General features: G+C 40.4%; 3 protein-coding genes across 5 annotated transcripts; 1 reads left to right on the top strand and 2 right to left on the bottom strand.

Annotated features, from left to right (window-relative positions):
• The first annotated feature begins 2,149 nt into the window (after positions 1 to 2,149).
• Positions 2,150 to 8,164, top strand: tbxas1 (thromboxane A synthase 1 (platelet)). 3 transcript variants are annotated; one of them, XM_085779829.1, is made up of 14 exons: positions 2,150 to 2,195; positions 2,890 to 3,048; positions 3,268 to 3,361; positions 3,901 to 3,953; positions 4,101 to 4,197; positions 4,313 to 4,429; positions 4,788 to 4,876; positions 4,971 to 5,119; positions 5,217 to 5,347; positions 5,920 to 6,276; positions 6,382 to 6,470; positions 6,628 to 6,765; positions 7,219 to 7,381; positions 7,945 to 8,164. In XM_085779829.1, exons 2-14 carry the CDS (start codon positions 2,927 to 2,929, stop codon positions 8,053 to 8,055), a joined length of 1,710 nt encoding a protein of 569 aa, XP_085635955.1. In that variant the 5' UTR covers positions 2,150 to 2,195; positions 2,890 to 2,926; the 3' UTR covers positions 8,056 to 8,164. The 3 variants fall into 3 exon arrangements, with proteins under 3 accessions (XP_085635955.1, XP_085635956.1, XP_085635957.1); XM_085779830.1 differs by having other exon boundaries at positions 2,150 to 2,205; XM_085779831.1 differs by lacking the exon at positions 2,150 to 2,195 and adding an exon at positions 2,449 to 2,553.
• Positions 8,165 to 9,215: 1,051 nt separating this feature from the next.
• LOC146986158 (protein mono-ADP-ribosyltransferase PARP12-like) lies at positions 9,216 to 14,235 on the bottom strand. Its single transcript, XM_085779832.1, has 11 exons — positions 13,884 to 14,235; positions 12,663 to 12,798; positions 12,306 to 12,558; positions 12,075 to 12,218; positions 11,773 to 11,919; positions 11,467 to 11,675; positions 11,011 to 11,231; positions 10,838 to 10,925; positions 10,537 to 10,667; positions 10,012 to 10,163; positions 9,216 to 9,863 (listed from the first exon to the last, which is right to left on the bottom strand). Exons 1-11 carry the CDS (start codon positions 14,189 to 14,191, stop codon positions 9,595 to 9,597), a joined length of 2,058 nt encoding a protein of 685 aa, XP_085635958.1. The 5' UTR covers positions 14,192 to 14,235; the 3' UTR covers positions 9,216 to 9,594.
• A 655-nt stretch (positions 14,236 to 14,890) lies between these two features.
• Positions 14,891 to 20,461, bottom strand: LOC146986157 (protein mono-ADP-ribosyltransferase PARP12-like). Its single transcript, XM_085779827.1, has 11 exons — positions 20,039 to 20,461; positions 18,756 to 18,891; positions 18,401 to 18,656; positions 18,130 to 18,303; positions 17,831 to 18,020; positions 17,522 to 17,696; positions 17,087 to 17,322; positions 16,852 to 16,948; positions 16,603 to 16,733; positions 16,098 to 16,249; positions 14,891 to 15,938 (listed from the first exon to the last, which is right to left on the bottom strand). Exons 1-11 carry the CDS (start codon positions 20,356 to 20,358, stop codon positions 15,679 to 15,681), a joined length of 2,127 nt encoding a protein of 708 aa, XP_085635953.1. The 5' UTR covers positions 20,359 to 20,461; the 3' UTR covers positions 14,891 to 15,678.
• Between the last annotated feature and the right edge of the window lie 817 nt (positions 20,462 to 21,278).

Below are 21,278 nucleotides of genomic sequence, written 5' to 3'. Positions count from 1 at the left end.
GTTGCCTAGGAGATCGGTGCCAAATCTCGCGAGAGTGTGTCGTAGAGACAGAGACAGGTCTGGAACAAAGTGGATTTTCTCCGGATCTCTCCGTCTGAAAATTACCATTTTGGTGTCAAACTGTTCAGAAGAGATGTGGCTTGTGAAAAATGAGTCCAAAATTTGCTTCAGTGACCGTGGGGAGAAAGGCCCGACCATAATCGGTGTTCACATTAAATTGTCCCATAGGAATCAATACACTCCAAGCTGCCTCTGGTCTCTCTAAAGGGGCGTGGCCGTGCAGAAGCCCACGTGACATGCATACAGGAAGCTGACTCGTCATGAAAGGTCTTGGTTTATAAACCGTCTTTGGCGATATCAACCAAAAGCCTCGTTTCCGTTTAGATCTACTGGGATAGCTTTATCAACAGAAAAAGTGGAGGGAAAATAATTAATTTAATTTAATTTAATGGATAATTGCCAAAATGTTACTAAAAAAAAAATCACATAAACATATAGGCTATATTATGTAAAAAAAAAAAAGAAAAAAAAAAAAGAAATCAAATGTGGATACCGGTCTAGATATGTGTATTTGTGTTTATTTGTGTTTTATGTTGTATAACACAGTTTCTCAAGTTTCGGCATCGTTATTGTAATCAGTTTGTAGGGTTTGTGCACAGATTGATGGCACATATGGTGTGTGAGTGCTCTCTACAGACAGTTTAAGGAACTGCAACAAGGAAGCCACATGGTTTTACTTCTGAAGGATGACCATATATAATACATCCATGAGGATGACCCACAACCACTTTGCTTTCAAGGGGTCACATTTAGGTCTTTTCCCATGAATGAACCATAACTTCTAATGTTGTAATGTAAACATTTTTGCCCCTGTGATAATGGAGGGTTTGGGAAACAACAGGAGTTACTTTTTAATTGGTAAACAAGTCAGCAGCATGAATTTGATCAATTTGTGATCTTCCTGACAAAGTAAATCCTGATGAACGGTATCAGACAGGCACATTTCCAGCTCAGGGTAAGTATGGTGAATTGTCTGAATAACTGAAATTTATTTATTCATTTATTCTTTATTTTTAATTTATATATAGACACGTATGCACATGAATTATATTCATTTTCTATCTGTCACAGTGAATCCAGGAGGGACAGTATATGTGACAGCCACAGATTTCCAGCTTTCAGAATTGTTAATTGCTTCCATGTTGTGTTTGTTAGCCTCAGGGCCGTTGTATAGGGGAGAAAGGTGAAGGTGATGATACTGTAATTCTAGGGGCCCAGCGCCCGGTGGGGCCCATAAAAAACCCCAGTAGTGTAATCTTTCTGATTGATTTATTCTGCATAAGACCCTGACTAATACTCATAGTACACTGTAAAAACTCAACATCTTTCCAAGAATATTTGTCTTATTTCTTGTCCAAATGTCTCATTTCTAGTCAAAGCTAATCTCTTTCCACTTAAAATAAGACTCATAACCTAAAAATTAACTTGTTTTTAGATCATCAGAAAAATCTGCCAGTGAAAGCATGTTTTTTGTGCTTGTAATAAGGAAGAAAAACTTGTTCCACTATCAGATTTTTTCTACTTATTCCAAGTGAAAATATGCTTGAAAGGAGTAAAAAGTGTCTAAAAACAAGCTACTTTTAATATGATGAGTCTTATTTTAAGTATAATGAGATTTGTTTTGACTAGAAATTACATTTTGACTAGAAATAAGACAAATATTCTTGGTAAGATACTTGAGTTTTTGCAGTGTAATGCTGCATTAGCATAAAAAAAATAGGCTAAATAAAAAATGATAATACATACGTACGTAGTCTAAGAAAAAAAAACTGGAAAAGTTAGGGGGAGGGGCCCACTTTAGTATTCTTTAAGGGGGCCCAGAATTCCTAGCAACGGTCCTGGTTAGCCTTACATGATATTTAATGTCAGATGTTATTCACACTGACCAATATGCTCAGTAATTCAGAAAAAAATCTGCTCCCTTTGCATGATTTTTTTTAAATTTTGTTTTATTTTATTTTAGATAACAAGTGTCCCCTTCTGCATCCCTCCCTCCCTTCCTCACACATACCTGCCGGGTGTTATGCAGCCAGGCGCTGTAGGTGGCAGTGTGGAGCACAGCGTCGTTGAGTGAGGAACACATTTACAAACAGAGGAAGACATCACAATAATATTTACCTGCAGCCAACTATGAGGTAAGTCAGTGTACGCACATGTTTTTTTGTTTTGTTTTTTGTCTAGTTTCTAAGAGAACAGTAGACTTGTTCTCTAGATATTATGATGTCGCTGACACGGTTCGTGCATTAAAAACACGTGAACGAGTGGATAAGATGCTCCGTGTTATTGTTAGCTAGCGTGTTAGCCTAGCATGTCAAATGACCTGTGACGTAAGAGTTTTAAACGCTGTATTTGTGCTTTAGTAATAAAGAAACGCTGTGCTCAGCAGCTGTTTGACAGTGTGGCACTGACACTATGGTGTTCATGAGTGTTTACCATTAGACTGTGGCGTTTAATAACGACCAAACCTCCCCAGTTCGTGGCTGCCAAATACAAGTAAGTTAGGTGAACTGGTGATGAAAACAGGCACTGGAGTGAGCTTCTCGTTAAAAATGCAGGGGAAAGGTGAGCTGCGCTGCAAAAAGCCTGAAACAAAGAGATGAATCATTGACCAGTTGTCAGGGAAAACAAGAAACGTATCGATAAGAGACAATTCAACCTGAGACATGGTCCACAGAGAGGGGTCCTGTGACTGTCTTGTGGTAGAGTAATGATTGAGAGGTGCAATATTATATAACCCTAACCCTATATTATATAGACAGGTAAAGAGGTTTATGGTTAAATAGGTCTACTTTGTCATTGACTGTTTTCTGTTTCCTTCTTTCTTTGCAGGCGTCCTGATCTAATGCTGTTGGTGGAAAGCTGATACATGATGATGTTTTTCTCCATCATGGAGGCAGTCGTGGACTTCCTCAGTGTGTTTCACATTCAGGCCAGTGGGCTGCCTGTGACACTTAGCCTCTTCCTAATTTTTCTGGGTCTTCTCTACTGGTGAGTAACTATACTTTAAATCCCTGTGTTTCTGTATAATGCCTGCAGCGGCTGTGGGAAGAGTCAGTTATGTAATGTTGTGTTAGTAACGTAAGGGACACATTTGTACACACACAAGGAAAGTCTAGATCAGACAACAGCAGACCATTTGGTCAAATGTTAGTCTGTATTTGTTTTTATTCTATTCATTCATGGCTTGTTAACTCTGTGCTCCTCTAGGTATTCAGTTTACCCATACTCAGTCCTCTCTCGATGTGGCATCAAACATCCAAAGCCGGTACCTTTCTATGGGAATATATTCATGTTTCGCCAGGTAAGACATTGCTGCAGTTTTCATGAAATTTCAATACATCCGTCCCATGTTCTCTCACTTGTTTTTAACTTTATCTGAAGTCTAAATTATGTGGATTATGAGACATTTTAAGTACCAGATTTTTTCAGTCCTCGGATAAAAAATGTTATTTTCATTTGAAATAGCTGGCAAAAGCCTATTTGTCTCTATTCTCTCTTGATACCTCCCACATGTGAACATTTAAAAATAGACAAACCCACATAGATGTTTTCACAAATGTGCTTCATTATCAAGGCCTCTTATACATCTTATCTTATGTGATGATGTGATGCCTTCATGTACCACTGCACAGGAGAATGATACAATCTTTATTTTATGTCATTCTTCTCTCTGTGGCTTTTAGTTTTGGTCAAGGATAAGATGAGTGCTGTCTCTTTTATTAGACTGTCTGTTCCCTGCTATATCCAGCTTTTACAGAGGCATGTAAAACACTGCCACAATGTTGTTACCCTTTCTGCAAAAAACATGAAGTTAACATTGTTGTCAAATGTTCTTTTCAGGGCTTTTTAAACCCACTCAACAATATCATAAGGACACATGGCAGAGTTTGTGGGTAAATTACAAATTTAACTTATACATCAACGTTTTATAAAACACTTTACGGACCTAATTTTCCAGCACAGTGAAATGTGATGGATACTAAGTAGGTCTAAAACCTATTGTTGTAATTACACTGTGGTATATATTTGGTATATATTAGGTACTATTTGGGGCGGAGACCGGTGGTGGTGGTAGCAGACCCTGACATGCTCAGACAGGTGATGGTCAGAGACTTCAGCAGTTTCCCAAACAGAATGGTGAGGACCGTAACGAAAGCAAAACATGTACAGTATGTGCTTACTTATTATTCAAATGTTATGATAATGAACATGTGTGTCTTCACTCTCTGCTTCTCTGCAATATACTGTACAGACCATTCGCTTTGCTACCAAGCCCATGACTGACTGTCTGCTCATGCTGAGAAATGAGCGCTGGAAGAGAGTGCGGAGCATCCTGACGCCGTCCTTCAGTGCTGCCAAGATGAAAGAGGTGACATAAGAAGGGCTGGGGTTTTCAGGGTACAAATGAAACCAGCCAGTATTTCAAATTTGTCATGTAGTGTGTTGTACCACACACACAACTGAGGGAAAACATCTGTCTGATAAGTTAATGCCAGGGATAATGGGTAGGGGTGTGGAGTTGAGAACAGACAGAAACTGCAACTATGAAATACTCGCTTTTCGTAAAAAAATCTTAACAAGACAGTTTATAAAAGGTTGATAATGAAGTTTCTTTCATGACTATAGTTACAATGCTGTGAAACTATTGCCTTGTTTTATATGCATCTTTCTCCATTACCAGGCATCTCAGTAATTATGCCAAGTCTGTCCTCTCTATTTGGTCATAGATGGTCCCACTCATCAACACAGCCACTGACGGCCTGATGAACAACTTGGATTCGCATGCTGAGTCAGGAGAGGCGTTTGATATCCACAAGTAATCACACACACACAATGACCTATAAAATTAAGAGTAACAGAGTTGTTTCCTGTCTGTTATTACATATTTGTTTGCATTTGTTTTTTTACAGGTGTTTTGGCTGCTTCACCATGGATGTTATCGCCAGTGTGGCATTTGGAACTCAGGTGGACTCTCAGAACGACCCAGACGACCCGTTTGTCCGCCACGCTCAGATGTTCTTCTCCTTCTCTTTCTTCAGACCCATCATGCTGTTTTTCAGTCAGTTCAATCTATTTTGTATCATTATATGTACATACATTGTATATTGTATAGGGATGTTGAGCCTTACACCAGCAAATCTGCTTTGTGTGTCCAGTTGCTTTTCCGTTCATCATGGCTCCTCTGGCGGGACTCATCCCCAACAAAAGACGAGACCAGATGAATCAGTTCTTTATTAACAACATTCAGAGGATCATCAAGCAGAGAGAAGAGCAGCCAGCCGAGCAGGTGAATCTTCAAAATACTTAATTATCTTGAAGTGCAAATTGTATGTTAAAGGGACAAAGAGGAGTTTTGGAAAAGCGAAGCATTTTCACACTACATTTATGAGCCTCCGCGCGCACCGTGAAATTCTTTGACCGGCGCAAGACGGACTCATGTTTTCATTCATCAAGAATTAAAGTCAGAGGTTCAAAGAGGTTCACATACCGTCGTAGTTCTGACCATAAATGGCGATTTGGCTGCGTTATTCTCATGACTCGCCACGAAGGAAACGCTGGTCGGCTCGACCAGCATTTCCGCCACCACTAATAATAACAAAATAACGATAGAGACAGAACGATATATTTATCGAAAATGGGCCCATTAACAAGTGTGGGTAGCGTAGATTCATCCACATTAACGTGAGACTTTTTTATAACCGAATAGAAACTCCTCGTTGTCCCTTTAAATGGCGTCAAGAGAGCTTACACTTTACGTATATATTGCATCATGTGTTTGCATTTATTTCCATGCTTCCTGCTTTTTTCTTGTTAGTTAAAAAAAAAAATTGATTTAATGATTTTCTGTTTTGTCTGCAGAGGCGTCGAGACTTCCTTCAGCTGATGTTGGACGCTCGGACCAGCAGAGAGTCTGTGTCTCTGGAACACTTTGACACAACAAACCACACCGACGAGCTCGATCACAGGAACCAGCCGCCGCAGCCGTCGACGTCGGATCAGGACAGCAACCGTCCTCACCAACAGGAGCCTCCCGCCAGACGTCCTCAGAAGAAGATGATGTCAGAGGACGAGATTGTGGGTCAGGCTTTTGTTTTCCTCCTGGCGGGCTACGAAACCAGCAGCAACACGCTGGCCTTCACCTGCTACCTCCTGGCCATCCACCCTGAATGTCAACACAAAGTACAGGAGGAGGTGGACGAGTTCTTTACTAGACATGTGAGTGCTGTGATGCACTTTTGTCTTTTCTCCGTCATCTAAGTATGACATGAGTTGACAGTTGTGGACTGTGATTGGTTTCTTTTCTGCTGCGTGTTGTTGCAGGATTCACCTGATTACACAAATGTTCAGGAGCTGAAGTATTTGGACATGGTTATAAGTGAAGCACTGCGCCTCTACCCTCCTGGATTCAGGTAAAGGATGATGTTAAATCAGGATAAAGGATGTGTGTTTAGAGGATTTATCACTATTATACTATTTATTATGCAGATCAAAATAATCATGGACAAGAGAAGAGAAAAGTAAATACAAACCATACAGGTTCAATCTCTTTTATTTTGTCCCTCAAAGGTTTGCACGAGACATTGACGAGGACTGTGTGGTGAACGGCCAGCTCCTCCCTAAAGGAGCCACTCTGGAGATTCCCGCAGCCTTCCTTCACTACGACCCTGAACACTGGCCTGAGCCTGAGAGGTTCATCCCTGAGAGGTAGGAGACCACAGGAATAGTTCAACAAAACTACAAACTTGTGTTTCAGTCTCATATAGAATTATCATTTGACTCAGTGTATTTACTGATGTTGATTTTATTTCAAACAATCAATTTCTTTCTTGATTTTTTCTTGATTTCCTCCATCCACCCATCCATGTTCTGCTGTTTATTCAAAGTCAAGCTGCATGTATCTTTAGGAATTGTTGTACATACTGCTGCGGTTCTTAAAAAAGTATGATAAAACAATAACTAACTGTAGGTTTTACACATTATTTCATACTTCAGCTGCTTAGACAGTGAAGCAGGTATTAAATTGCGTTGGATGGGGCATTAAAATGTCTGAAGTTTGTTTTAGTGAGGCCTGTAGATCCCATGTGCAACTTACACTACATACCTCTTACATTTATGTTTTAAACTCATTCAGAAATGTAACCAGCTGTTACTCCCCAGATTCACACCAGAGGCCAAGGCCGGCCGACACCCATTTGTGTACCTGCCCTTTGGGGCTGGTCCCCGCAACTGTGTGGGAATGAGACTCGCTCAGCTGGAGATCAAAATGGCTTTGGTTCGTCTGTTTCACAAGTTCAGTGTTGTGGCCTGCTCAGAGACAAAGGTGAGTTGGATAGTTTAAAAAAAGGATCTATTACTCTACTGTTCTACTGACCAACATACAGACATTTACTTAAAGGGACAACGAGGAGTTGACAGACTCATGTTTTCATTCATCAAGAATTAAAGTCAGAGGTTTGAAGACGATCACATACCGTCGTAGTTCCGAACATAAACGGTGATTCGGCGGCGTTATTCTCATGACTCGCCGCAAAACCGAAAGTAAGGAAACGCTGGTCGGCTCGCCCAGCATTTTCACCACCACTAATAATAACAAAATAACGATAGAGACAAAACTATATATTTATCGAAAATGGGCCCATTAACAAGTGTGGGTAACGTAGATTCATCCACATTAATGTGAGACTTTTTTATTGTTGCGGAATTTTTCGTTCTGCCGATGGAGAAACTCCTCGTTGTCCCTTTAAAGTATCTGCTCGGCTGAAATGGAAATATAATTGCAGGGACACAGTCTGGCAGTGAATACATGTTTTAAGAAAATGACTTCTGCATTTGCATCCGGTTCCTTGAGGTTCCTTCACATATTGTATTCTTGTTTCTGTGCAGGTTCCTCTTGAGTTGAAGTCATCCAGCACTTTAGGACCAAAAAATGGGATATTTGTTAAAATTACAAGAAGAAGCACTGGAGATCAATTGAATTCTTCACCAGAGGAGTAGGAGTTCAGTTACAACTCGTCATCTAGGTCCATTTTAAGTGATACAGACAGTATTTGAGCAAATGAAAATATTTCAATAGAAATATGTCCTGCATACCTTGATTATTGTGCTCATCTAGTGCCTTTTTTCACAAGGAGAGAGCTGGAAAGTGGACTGATGAGTATCACTATGTTGTAAATGATAGGAGCGTAAATACAGTATATGGCTGCTCCTATCAAGTGCTGTGGAGAACAGTTGTCCCACTCAGTTCCTTCTGCTTCATCAGTTATTATGGTGATGAAAAAATAAAGATGACAGACGGATCTGGAGGACATGAATACAATGAGGAGCGAACAAAAGAGTAAAATTGTGCTCTATGTAAAGGAGTGCTACTCTCAGCCTATTACCTCAGTGTGTAGTATTACTGAATATGTGGCAGCTGTGATTTTCCACAAGCCATAACTGTACTGTAGAAAAGGACATCATCTGCTCAATCAAAAGCTGCTGTTTTAGAATTGTGCATAATAGGTTTTTATATTTAATCACTGCTCTCTTGATGATTTTATTCATATTTTTTTACTGAAACATTTACCATTTCTCATGTAGGAAGCAAAATCCATCTGAGACTGAATTTCAATCGATGTTTGGGAATGATTTTGAGTTAATGAATTTATGGATTTTAATTTTGCACTTATGGAATAAGAGTTACTGATGATTAATTCAAATGTTTCTGTGAAACCTTGATGTGTGTATATTCCAGCAGAAACGATCAAATGTGACTGAAGGCAGAAGACTTGAATGTCCCTGTCTGAATGATATACTTTCAAAATTGGGGCATATGCCACTTTGGTGTAACTATAACTAATAATAAATAATGCACTGTGGAAATAAAGGGGTTAAATAATTACACTCTTAATGGCATTTTAAGTGTTTATTACTTAATCAGTGAATTTCATTGTATATGTATGTGAACACCAGATTGTTGATACTTTTGTGACCACAACAAAACACCACCAATCACCAACATAAAGATTGTTACCACCAATCCACTCAATAGTATATTATGTAGTTCAGATTAATTTCATCATAAAATTAGTCTCTTGTACTGGTTTTATTTTTGATACATTATTTAGCTGAAAAAACTATAAATATTTTGACAGCAGGACTGTCACTCACTGCCATTTCTAAATATATCTACCACTATTATAAAACTTCACAAACCTTTAATAAAGCCACTAGTTACTAAGTAATGAGCACCCCATATTTATTTAACCCTTACTAAAATATATGTATGATTTTAAGGATGTGTTGTAGTGCTGTAGACCATAAAAGGTTATGTACATGTCTTCCTAGAATAAAGTAGCAGACAAGACAAGACACCAGGGGGTCTGGAAGAATTGACAGCAGCAGTGATTGATACTTGTTAACCTAGATAGGAGAGGACCTAAAATCTTATCCACCTGTTACCGATGCATTCCAGAGAGCTCATATATTACAGATCCTGGACTCATCTCTTCACTGGCAGATCAATGAATCCAGAAAATGCATCATTACAATGACTTACGAGTAATTGATAATATACTCTGGATAAATCTGATCTTTTTCAAAGATCACATAGATGCTGGGGTCGCTTTCATCGTCAACACAACTGTCATAGCGGGTTTGTTCTTCCGTTTTACTGTTATCTTTTAGCGGGGGTAGAGGGATGTCTTCGCCTCCCCTGCAGTACTCCCCCACCAGGACCAGAGCAACAAACATGATCTTGTTTGTGCTTTTTTTGATGCTGGCGTATCTGTCCGAGTAGGATGCATCTCTGGCAAAGTAGCTCCCTAAGAAATAAGGAAGTGTTAGTGTTGACACAGTTTGATGACTTCTCTTCTACTGCCACAGTTAAAGTGTGCTGCTTTTCAGTTTTGTGGGTACTGCACACTGTATAATCATTGTATTATTGGATGGGCTGCTGAGGCATCACTGTACCTTTGCCATAGGCTGTACCATGGTCACCACACCTCCTCCAGTCAAGGTTTTCCTTACAGATGTTCTTGACCAGGTTTTCATCAGTCCCGTGGAACAACTGCAGAGGATTCACATCTGTCCCTCCGTTCCTCACCTTCATCAGTTTTTTCTGCCTGAACAGGCCACATAAAAAAATTGAATGTAATTATGTGTTTTAGGGACACACAAGGTTATGAGCATTCATTCATATGGATCTCATGTTTGTCTTCTTATGGTACAGCCAACAGATGACTAGTCTGTTTTAGTTAAGCTTAGTTTGGCATTAAGACTAATAAAGGGGCAAACAGTAAAACTAGCTCTGGCCCACAGGCAACCAGCAGAAACTTAGGAAAAAGGTACAGTGCCTGACCCAAGAGTGACTGTGGCACAATATTTTTGTGAACCTAGTGTGTTATTTTTACACAGTGGAGAGACTTTTGAGATTGAGACAAATGAGACTTTAACATGCTGGTGGGTAAACAGTCTCTCTTTAATAAAGTGATTTACCTTTGAAATTTGTCCCACAGTACACGGTTCTGGATCCTCTGGATACTGTTAATTTTACCCTGGGGCATAGTCTGCTCAAACAACCACTTAATCTTTCTGTAATCCTCCACGGAGATGGAGAGAGGTACAAGCTGAATGATAAGAGTAAAATTTAGAAGTCATTATCTTTATGAAGGAACAAAAATCAATGGATGCTTCAAAGATACCTGTATATATACACTATATATTCACTCATTTATGAAGGAACAAAACATAGTAAACGAAAAAATATAAGGCACATGAATACATGTCATAAACACACCTTATATCCATAATGAGGTAGGGCATTCCTGTCCCAGTTGGGTGGGAAACTTTCAGCTGTGGAGGAGCTGGTACTGGATGATGATGCACTACAGAGAGGAAAAAAAGGCACTGAGGTTGTTTTAGAATTGAAAGGACCATGCAAAATCCGTCGGTAAATGCAAATGAAAATACCTTTCCATCTGAGGAGACACAAAGCGAGGCCTCCTCCTGACCTCTCTCTTAGTTTTGTATTCTAAATTCTCTCGATACATCTGGGGTGTTCCTGGTTTTCCTTTGAAGTGGAGAATATACTGATGGTTTCCAGCGCTGAAAGGAATCTCTGCATCTCTGTCTGCCAGGTACTTCTTCTCCAGAGTCTCAGAAGTGACAGAGGCTAGTGTGTCACTATCACCCTAACACAAAGAGCAGAGGACAGTCCAGAAGTCTTTGTCTTGGATTAAATGTGGACAAATACAATCATGAAAAGTGAAGAGGGGAACATGGCAAGTGTAAATCTACTTTTTTCCCCCATCAGAATTATTATTATTACCATTAATATTAAGAATTACAAGCTCTTAAAACTGAATTCATCTGATCATGACCTCAACAAAGATTTACTGCTGTATGGTTTCTACAGGTGTGACTGACCTGTCCAAAGGCCTGCCATTTCCCAGTCTCATCCTTCCAGTACCAAAGCCACTGTGTTGTAAGGATGAAGTGAGGGGGCTTTGAGACAGAGGAGGCAGTGGACAGACGACGAACTGGAGACCCTTCATATGTCATCGTCATGAAGTTTACTGCCTGTGCAACGGCGGATGCTGAGCTGAGAGCAAACAGCGTTAAGTAGAGTAAAATTTCTCAAGAGAAGTAGAAGTATATTTCAAATAATGTGAATGAAGGAGTTAAAATCTAGTTTCTCTCTGGGGTTTTCCTCATTAATGCACCTTTGAAGACTAGAGGGCAATTGATATGTGTCATGTCCTGGGTCACAGTAGGCCATCTCAGTGTCCTCCATGTTTGGCAAATCCTTCCAGGTCTCACCATCACTGTCTAAAACCTGCCATCTGTAAGGCAGGTCCCAATGGACATATCTGCAGTTCTCTGGTTAAAAAAAAGGAAAAAAAGAAAGGATTGAAAGCACTCAATTAGACAGTGATTCACTAGACATTTTTTATTTTCTCACAGATCCACAGAGTAGCCTATGTCTTATGGAGTAACTACTGTATGTGACTTATCAACTCTTACAGCATTGTTACCTCCGTATTTGCAGCGTCCTCGAATGAAGTACAGGCAGATTTCATTATTATCAGCACCACTTGTGGGTTTGGATGAAAGACCAGAACTGGATCCAGAACTGTTGTGGGAAGGCTTCTGTGCACAGTTTCCTGCTTCTGGTAGTACTGCAAAAGACACACAGAGATAGGTATACTTCTTTTGGTGTATCACTTCACAAAAGTGTCAGATTTTGATTAGAATAAAGTCTTTACCAGAACCAGGAGTTCCCGATAAACTCATGATGAGGATTTTTTTTCTGTAGATCTCTTGAAGGCTTTTTATAGTCTCCTCACTGCATCCAAGTAACAATTTCATTCCTTGTTCACTGATTTTATGGGCTCTCCAACAGTAAGTCCCAAAGTCACAGGCATCCTCGAAGTAGTGCTGACAGATGTGAAGCTTTTCACAGTTGCCAAACGTGCAGGAACCACGCCAACCACTGCCCTTGTTGTATTTTGCACATATCTAAAGGGGTATATATAAACGGATGACCATAAAAACAATCTATTGCACTTCATTCAGATACATTACTTTCTATAACATACAGTGTAACAAGAGACAAAACCTACCTCAGGGAGCAGTTGTGGGTCATTCTGCAGTAACAGCTGGAACAACTGTTTTTCCGTCAAGTCTTGAAGACCATGTTTCTTTAAAATCTCTGCATTGTAAGGCTCAGCCAGACTATGGGGATCATTACATTTATCTCTAAAAATGATAATAGGACAAAAATACTTACTCAATTAAGGTAGACACACAGTTAAGGTAGACACACAGACATTGAGAAATTTCCAATTTTCCTGTCATGTATTCACACAGCTGATACTGGCACTTGATAACCAAGGTATTGGCCCAAAAAGCCCATAATTATCATTTGTGACTTAAACTTAAAGATAATATAATTAGTGTCATAACAATTCTTTTAATGACAAAGTCTCTGTACATTCTCTAACTGCTACCTATTTAGTGGTAATTTCTTTTTGACAACAGTCTCAAACTGCAGAACTTCAGGATAGGGATTCTTATGCTTTAAGGTTAAGGGTGAAAATAGGCCCTGATGGGCTGAGATGACTCCAAGTAGGCTACCTCAAGAGCACATATCTTTCAGACTTCTCACTGGTAAGGATTAGGCTACATTTGTTTAACTTTGTAAGAAGAAAGCAGTGCCTATGGTTAAACTCTGGCTAACTGAGTTGACAGAAACTCAGCATTTTGGGAGAGTTTCATTTTTTTCTTAAAACAATCTCTGAGATTCTGAGAAGATTGATTTTCCCAATTTCCTACATGGAATCAAAAAGCCTGAATGCTGTCAGTGACAATATAATATCAGCCTACACTAGCTGTGTTATTTGGAGGAAGTGATAGGGATTTGCCATTTTCATGGCAGACATATACAGCAGGTGTGTCATGGCAAGCAAATGTATTTTTAGCATTATGTGCATTCATGCAGCCTGGTATCCAGTGTTTCCTGACTGACTGGATGCCATAGTCAGTGGTTCAATGTTGCCATTGTCTGAATTTACAGACTATTATCATCAGACAGGGAAAAAAGAAAATAAGGTGTGTCCACATTTCTTCTACAGTGGCTCAAACTTTATGATAGGCTACTTAACCCAAATTTAAATAAGTAATTTCCCAATTATTATTATTATTATTATTATTATTTTTTGCCAGTTATGCCTAAAGAAATTCAACTTTGAAATAGTTTTTTAACTTTTACGCTTACGGTACCATTTTAATTTTACTGCTAAATAAGAAACAACTTAAATGTCCTATGGCAGTGAATTACTTACCCGAAGGTGCAGTTCCCGCGGACATAATCACGGCACAGGTGTAAACTGTCGCACTGACAGGGTTTTTTCACACAGACCCGCAGACTGGTTTTAGCTAATACCAGACTATCAGGGCTGATTAATTGACCACCGGCCGCCTCTCCTCTTTTAATGACCACTTTCCTGTCGTCGGACAGGACACTTCGCAGGAGTGAGTCCCCATCAGGCAAACTTGCGATGATCTCGTGCAGCCTCTTGAAGTCCAAACATCCCTGGTGGTCGCACAGGGTCTTGATGACTCTTGATGAGCCTACAGGTGATGAAGACATCCTGAAAAGAGCTTTCACCGCCTTAGCGAATTAACATGAAACTACTGATGATGATGAGTAACCTGTTCTGTCTCCTGATTACTGAGATGCAAAACTGAAAGTGGAAATAAACAAATGATGGGTGTGGATATGTCAATCATACTGATGGATTCCAGTCATATTTCTTGAATGGGTCAGATACAGCCATAGCTGCAGAATCAGATTACCTTCCCCTATATATTTTTTGACATTGGTTGACTTCTCTTCACTTGACATCTAATTGCATAATATCTACTCTTTGTGACTGGTCCTTATAGCAACTGAATAACCCAAGTCCAGAGATGCGACCTGCTCAGCCTGAGACAAAGGTGGGTTGATAGTAGGCTATAACCTACTGAGAAAAGCAATCCAATGAACATGATTTGGGGTTTCAGAAAGAGACTCAACTCACAAAGGAAAAGGAAATGTTACTGCGCTTTCCCACTGTCCCATGTACACATCTTTACTTTATCATCTGCTCAGATAAAAATGTAAAGATAGGCTACCTACAGGCTGTCAGTAAATTGACAGTGTGAAATCATATTCAATCAAATGTGATTGAAGGCATGGTGTACATTTAAAACAGGTCAGATGCTGCTTGGGTGTAAATATTGTAACATAATAACACTGAAAATAAGGGTGGTTAAATGATTACACAGACTACTTTAATGGCATGTTAAAATGTGTTTATTACTTAACAATTAGTGAATTTTATTGTACATGTGAATGTCAAGTCATTTTTGTCGATGTCTCTGTGACCACAACAAAACAGACTGACAATCACAAAGAAAGATTTTTACGATCATCATCAGAATCATTTGTTCATGTGTATTCTAAAGTGCTAAATATTTTCTTTTCTTTTTTTTTATTGAGGATTCGTCCAGACCCACTGTAATAATCACACACTTCTGCTCCACTATATTTCAAAGTGAAGTATTCTAAATATCAGTTTATAGAACATAAAGCTTTGCTATAAATGAAACCACTCAACATTAAATAAAACCTTATTTAAAGTTGAGTTGTGGTTGAGATAAGCTCCACCTTCAAATGGGGCCATTTTGCTGTCTTTACTTTAGATACCTGAAGCAGACTTAGTTGATAAAGCTATATTTTTTAAAGTATTTTGGGGCTTTTAGGCCTTTAACTGACAGGACAGCTGTAGAGAGACAGTAAATAGGGAGACGGAGAGAGGGGGAAAGACATGCAGCAAAGTGCCACTGGTGGAATTGAACCAGGGCTGCTGCATTAAGGCCTATAGCCCCAGCCTAGTGCCTACTCTACCCACTGAGCTAAATGATGCCCAGATGAAGCTGTTATACATTTTGTTAAGGATCTAAATACATCTACCACCACCGGTACACTTCAAAAACCTTTAACAAAGCCACCACCGGCGACTAATCAGAGCAAAGAGCATCCCATAATAGTTGTACCATGACAAATCATTCAGAAAGGGACAACACCATTATGATTTAGGAGTAATTGATAATATACTCTGGATAAATCTGTTGCTTTTCAAAGATGACGTAGATGCTGGGGCTGCTTTCGTTGTCAACACAGCTGTCATAGTAGAGGGATCTGCTTTTTCCTTTTGGTGGGGGCCGGACGTAGCTGCCGCTTCCCCTGCAGTACTCCCCCACCAGGACCAGAGCAACAAACATGATCTTGTTCGTGCTTTTTTTGATGCTGGCGTATCTGTCGGAGTAGGATGCCTCTCTGGCAAAGTAGCTCCCTAAGAAATAAGGAAGTGTTAGTGTTGACGCAGTTTGATGACTTCTCTTCTACTGCCACAGTTAAAGTGTGCTGCTTTTCCATTTCTGTGAGTTTCGTATGATACTGCACACTGTGTAGTCGCTGTATTATTGGATGGGCTGCTGAGGCGTCACTGTACCTTTGCCGTAGGCTGTGCCATGGATACCACACATCCTCCAGTCAAAGTTTTGCTCACAGATGGCCTCGATCAGGGATTCGTCAGTCCCGTGGAACAGGTACAGCTGATTCACATCTGTCCCTCCGTTCCTCACCTTCATCTGGTCTTTCTGCCTAAATGTGCCACAAAAAACATTTGAATGAAACTATTTGTTTTAGGGAAACACATGGTTATTAGCTTTCATTTCACAAGGCTTTGGTGTTGAGGTAGACAGGCAACCAGCAGAAACTTTAGGAAATGACACTCCCTGACCAAGAATGAATGCAGTAGTGTGTCATTTATACGCAAATGAGAGAGGAGTTTTAGGCAAATGTTGTTTTGACAGAGCCAGGCTAGCTTATTCCCTATTTGTTAGGTAGCTTCATATTTAACACAGATGCATTATGCATTTTCTTAGTATAAGTGAATCAGCTACCGTTGCAAGAGCTGTTGAACTCTTAGGGTTAGGGTTAAAAGAGTGATTTACCATTGAAAGACTTTCCACAGTGAGGGGTTCTGGATCCTCTGGATGCTGTTAATTTTACCCTGGGGCATAGTGCGCTTAAACAACACCTCAATCATATTGTAGTCCTTCACAGATTTGGAGAGAGGCACAAGCTGAAAGATAAAAATAAAATATCATTAATGAAAGATGTAAATATTCACTCATTTATGAAGGAACAAAACATAGTAAACAAAAAAATATAAGGCACATGAATACATGCCATTAACACACCTTGTATCCAAAATCAGGTAGAGCATTCTTGTCCCAGTTCGGTGGGAAACTTTCAGCTGTGGAGGAGGAGGAGGAGCTGGTGCTGGGTGCTGATGCACTACAGAGAATAAAAAAATTATGTAGGAGCGCTGTATGTAGTGAGGTCACTTGATAAACCGAGATTTCCAAAGCAGCAGCAGAGTTTTAGAATTTAAAGGAGTGTGTAAAATCTGTTGGTAAATGCAAATGAAAATACCTTTCCACCTTCATCTTCACATCATTAGCTGACACAAAGCGAGGCCTCCTCCTGACCTCTCTCTTAGTTTTGTATTTTAAGTTCTCTTGATACATCTGGGGTGTTCCTGGTTTGCCTTTGAAGTGAAGGATATACTGATGGTTTCCAGCGCTGAAAGGGATCTCTGCATCTCTGTCTGCCAGGTACACATTCTCCAGAGTCTCAGAAGTGACAGAGGCTGGTGTGTCACCATCACCCTAACACAAAGAGCAGAGGACAGTCCAGAAAGGTTTAGATTTTTAATTTGTCTGGAATTAAATGTGGAAAAATTATTTGTGGGGAGTGAAGAGGAGAAAATAGCAAATCTAAATCTACTAATCTACTACTTTTTCGACTCTTTCAAACTGTTACTGTTTAGGGTCACAAGTTCTCACAAGTTTTACAAGTTTGTCTGACCTGTCCAAACGCCTGCCATTTCCCAGTCTCATCCTTCCAGTACCAAAGCCACTGTGTTGTAAGGATGAAGTGAGGGGGCTTTGAGACAGAGGAGGCAGTGGACAGGCGACGAACTGGAGACCCTTCATATGTCATCGTCATGAAGTTTACTGTCTGTGTAACAGGGGGTGCAGAGCTGAAACAAGCAGTGTAAACACAGTAAATCAGAAGATTGAAGTGAAAAAGTATTTATTTCTCTGCAATATATTTAGATTTATAAACTTTAATTCTATATATGCATATCTGTGGTGTGTATCTTCTTGCACACACCTCTGAAGACCAAGGAAACGGAACAGTCCTGAGATGGGCAATGGTTGATTTGTGCTATTAGTGTCATGTTCTGGGTCACAGTAGGCCTTCTCAGTGTCCTCCATGTTTGGCAAATCCTTCCAGGTCTCACCATCACTGTCTAAAACCTGCCATCTGTAAGGCAGGTGCCAGTGGACACGCACGCACTTCTCTGGGAAAAAGGATACAAAGCACTCATTTAGGCACAGATAGAGTATTGTGTCTTGAGGCGTTACTGTACTGTAATTGTTACACATCAGTTCTACCAACAATGTTGTTACCTTTGAAGCTGCAGTGTCTGCGGATGAAGAAGAGGCAGATTTCATTCCTGTCAGCATCAATCACAGGTTTAGCTGGACAAGCAGAGCTGGTGGGGGATCCGGGGTTCCTCTGGGAGGGCTGCTGGGGATCCTGGCGAGACGCCGGCTGCGGAGGGATTCTCACCTCTGGTAACGCTGAAAATGACACACATAGATAGGCTACATATACATATTTTTTATTTAAAGTCTCATTGGCTGACAAAAAACAGAGTCAATGAAATCAATTCTTTACCAGGAGCAGGAGTAGCCCTTAAACCCATGATGATGAATTTATTTTTGTAGATCTCATGAAGGTTTTCTTTATTCTCCTGACTGAATCCACGGAGAGACTTCATTCCCTGCGCATCAATTTCATGGGCTCTCTTACAGGAAGTGCCGAACTTACAGTCACCCTGGAAATAGTGCTGGCAAATGTGAAGCTTGGTGCAGGAGGTCTCAAACCTGCATGAACCATGCAAACCACTGCCCTTGTTGTAATGTCCACATATCTGGAGGGGTGTATACAAGAAAATGACCATATCAGAACAATCTGTTATACTTCAGAAATATACACTATTTCTGCACCATAACAAACAACAATACCTTACCTCAGGGAGCAGGTATGGATCATTTTGCAGCAGCAGCTGGAATAGCTGTTTTTCTGTCAAGTGTTGAAGACCATGCCTCTTCAAAAGCTCTCCGTTGTATGGAGAAGTCGGGTCATGGGAATTTTTACACCTCTGTCTAAAAATGACAAAATAAAATTACTTTCTCAGTGGGGGTTTACAATTAACCCATTAGAACAAGGCGTGTCTTTACAAAAACAGTAGAGCTTCACAAACTTACACAAGGTCTACAAAATGCTGCTGGGGGACATGAATTTTCTTGTGGCAGCACAGGTGCCTATACAGTGAAGTGATTCAACTGTCAGTGCAGTACAATGTGTTGTATGTGAGTTACAGTGCAGCTCAATGCCTCAAATGAGTGCTGTTTGTGTAGTTATCAGGGTAGGGCCTCTCTAAAAAATACATTTAGGTCTCTGTGGATGGTTGTATAGAGAGGATAGTGCTCAGATGGTTTTCAGATATCCCTGTTCTTATCTCTGCTTCCTGTTCTGTTTTTTCCACATTCATTTAAAGTGTACACCATTAAATGCTCTGTATGCAGGCTCTCTAATGTTGTACAGATTATTACAGTTTTGTTAACCGCATTCCATTTAAGTGACTACATTCCTGTCTGGTGTCATACATGTTGACTCACTGGACACTTTATACACCCGAGGCCTTAAATATGAAAACAAGTATGACTTGTGCTTCCTGCTGTCACCCTGCTGCCCTCTTCTGGACTGATTTCATATGCATTTGATATACTTCATTTTACTGGGAGAAAAATAATGAAGAACTTGAATGTTTGTCATCTTGCAGTGGGCTAACATTTATAAGTTTAATATTCACACATACATAGGCTATGCATTCTTCTCTCTACTATTTAGTTACATAACTGTTGACCTCCCTTTGTGAGATTGATGGTTATGAGATTATGATTATGAGGATCCTTAAAGTAAAATTAAATTCAAATTTTTAAAATACTTGAAGAAGTAAACAAAGGCACACCAGGCCTTACAGAAATGTGGTGAGAGTTATGAGTTTTACCTGCAGACAACAAAAGTTATCAGTGTGGGTGTGTGGACCTTTAAAGTTTAAAACGCCTATAAGTAGGCCAAGGCTACTGTTATTGGCCTCGGTTTGCCTAAGATACGGCTCCTAAACAAACCTCAAATATTTACCAAGGGTTTCACCAACTTTAATTATCCAGTAGCCAATTAAGTTTATAATTTTAATTAAATTAAAAAAGCTTAGCCTACAGCAGTGGGATCACTTAGGATACTTACCCGAAAGTGCAGTCTCCGCAGACATAATACCTGCACAGGTGCAAGGCATCGCACTGCTGACACTCCCCGGGTTTTCTCTGACAGACCCGCAGACTGGTTTTAGCCACCACCAGACTGTCAGGACCGATTATCTGACCACCGGTCACCTTCTCTCTGCCGGTTCTTATGGCTATCCTGCCGTCGTCAAAGAGGACACTTCGCAGGACTGGTTCAGCAACAGTGAACCTCTTCGCGATAGTTTCATTTAAGCGCTGGAAATCCAAACATCCCTGGTGGTCGCACAGGGTCTTAATGGTAAAGTCAGAGATGACAGAAGTCATGCTGAAATAGCTGTCACCGTCTTAGGGAAGTAGCATGTAGCTGCTGCTAAACAGTGACTGACCCAGCTGTTCGAGAGTTACGGAGAAATGAAACCGAAACTGTAAAAGTGAAGAGGGGGGGGGGGGGGGGGGAGAAAGCCCCACCCCCCTTCTCCGCCATGAAAGCCTTCTAGTCTATGGGCAAAACAAAATCGTCTACTCCGTAATTTACTGTTTTACAATGCCTGGAAATCACTGCTGTGTTAAAAACTGCTCCAGTGATCAGTGATTTACTTTCTCCTTATTCTTTCTTGTAATTTGTTGATCTGTTGGCGCAAAAAAGAGCTAGAAGTTAGTCGCGTCTCTGTGATGTTCTGATGACGTTGCCCCTGGCAACCGATAGCGTCTCCTTCCATCAGCCGGTCGGCACGTGACTCCTCACTCTCAATTGAGAGTGAGGAGTTGTCGTCACAGCTCAGAGCCCCACCCCCCTTCTCCGCCATGATGGAAGGATTCCGGTGGCAAAAGCCTTACTAGTCTATGGGCAAAACAAAATCGTCTACTCCGTAATTTACTGTTTTACAATGCCTGGAAATCACTGCTGTGTTAAAAACTGCTCCAGTGATTTACTTTCTCCTTATTCTTTCTTGTAATTTGTTGAGCTGTTGGCGCAAAAAAGAGCTAGAATTTAGTCCGTCTCTGTGCTGTTCTGATGACGTTGCCCCTGGCAACCGATAGCGTCTCCTTCCATCATGGCCGACCGGACTGTAAAAAGCTCAAACCCCGCCCAGATTAGACCAAATCGGCACGTGACTCCTCACTCTCAATAGCATAAGAGGCCAAAAAACTGTCATCAATTTTTATACCGGTATCTACATCTACCAGACACAACCAACCATTAACAAGCAAAAGACTGTTACCATAAAAAAAAACAGTAGCAT

The sequence above is a fragment of the Trachurus japonicus genome, chromosome 6 (genome assembly GCF_045865225.1).
Source record: "Trachurus japonicus isolate A0001 chromosome 6, Traja_1.0".
Lineage (NCBI taxonomy): Eukaryota > Metazoa > Chordata > Actinopteri > Carangiformes > Carangidae > Trachurus > Trachurus japonicus.
Note: the sequence above shows the minus strand (reverse complement) of the source record. Positions and strands in the feature narration are given on the sequence as shown.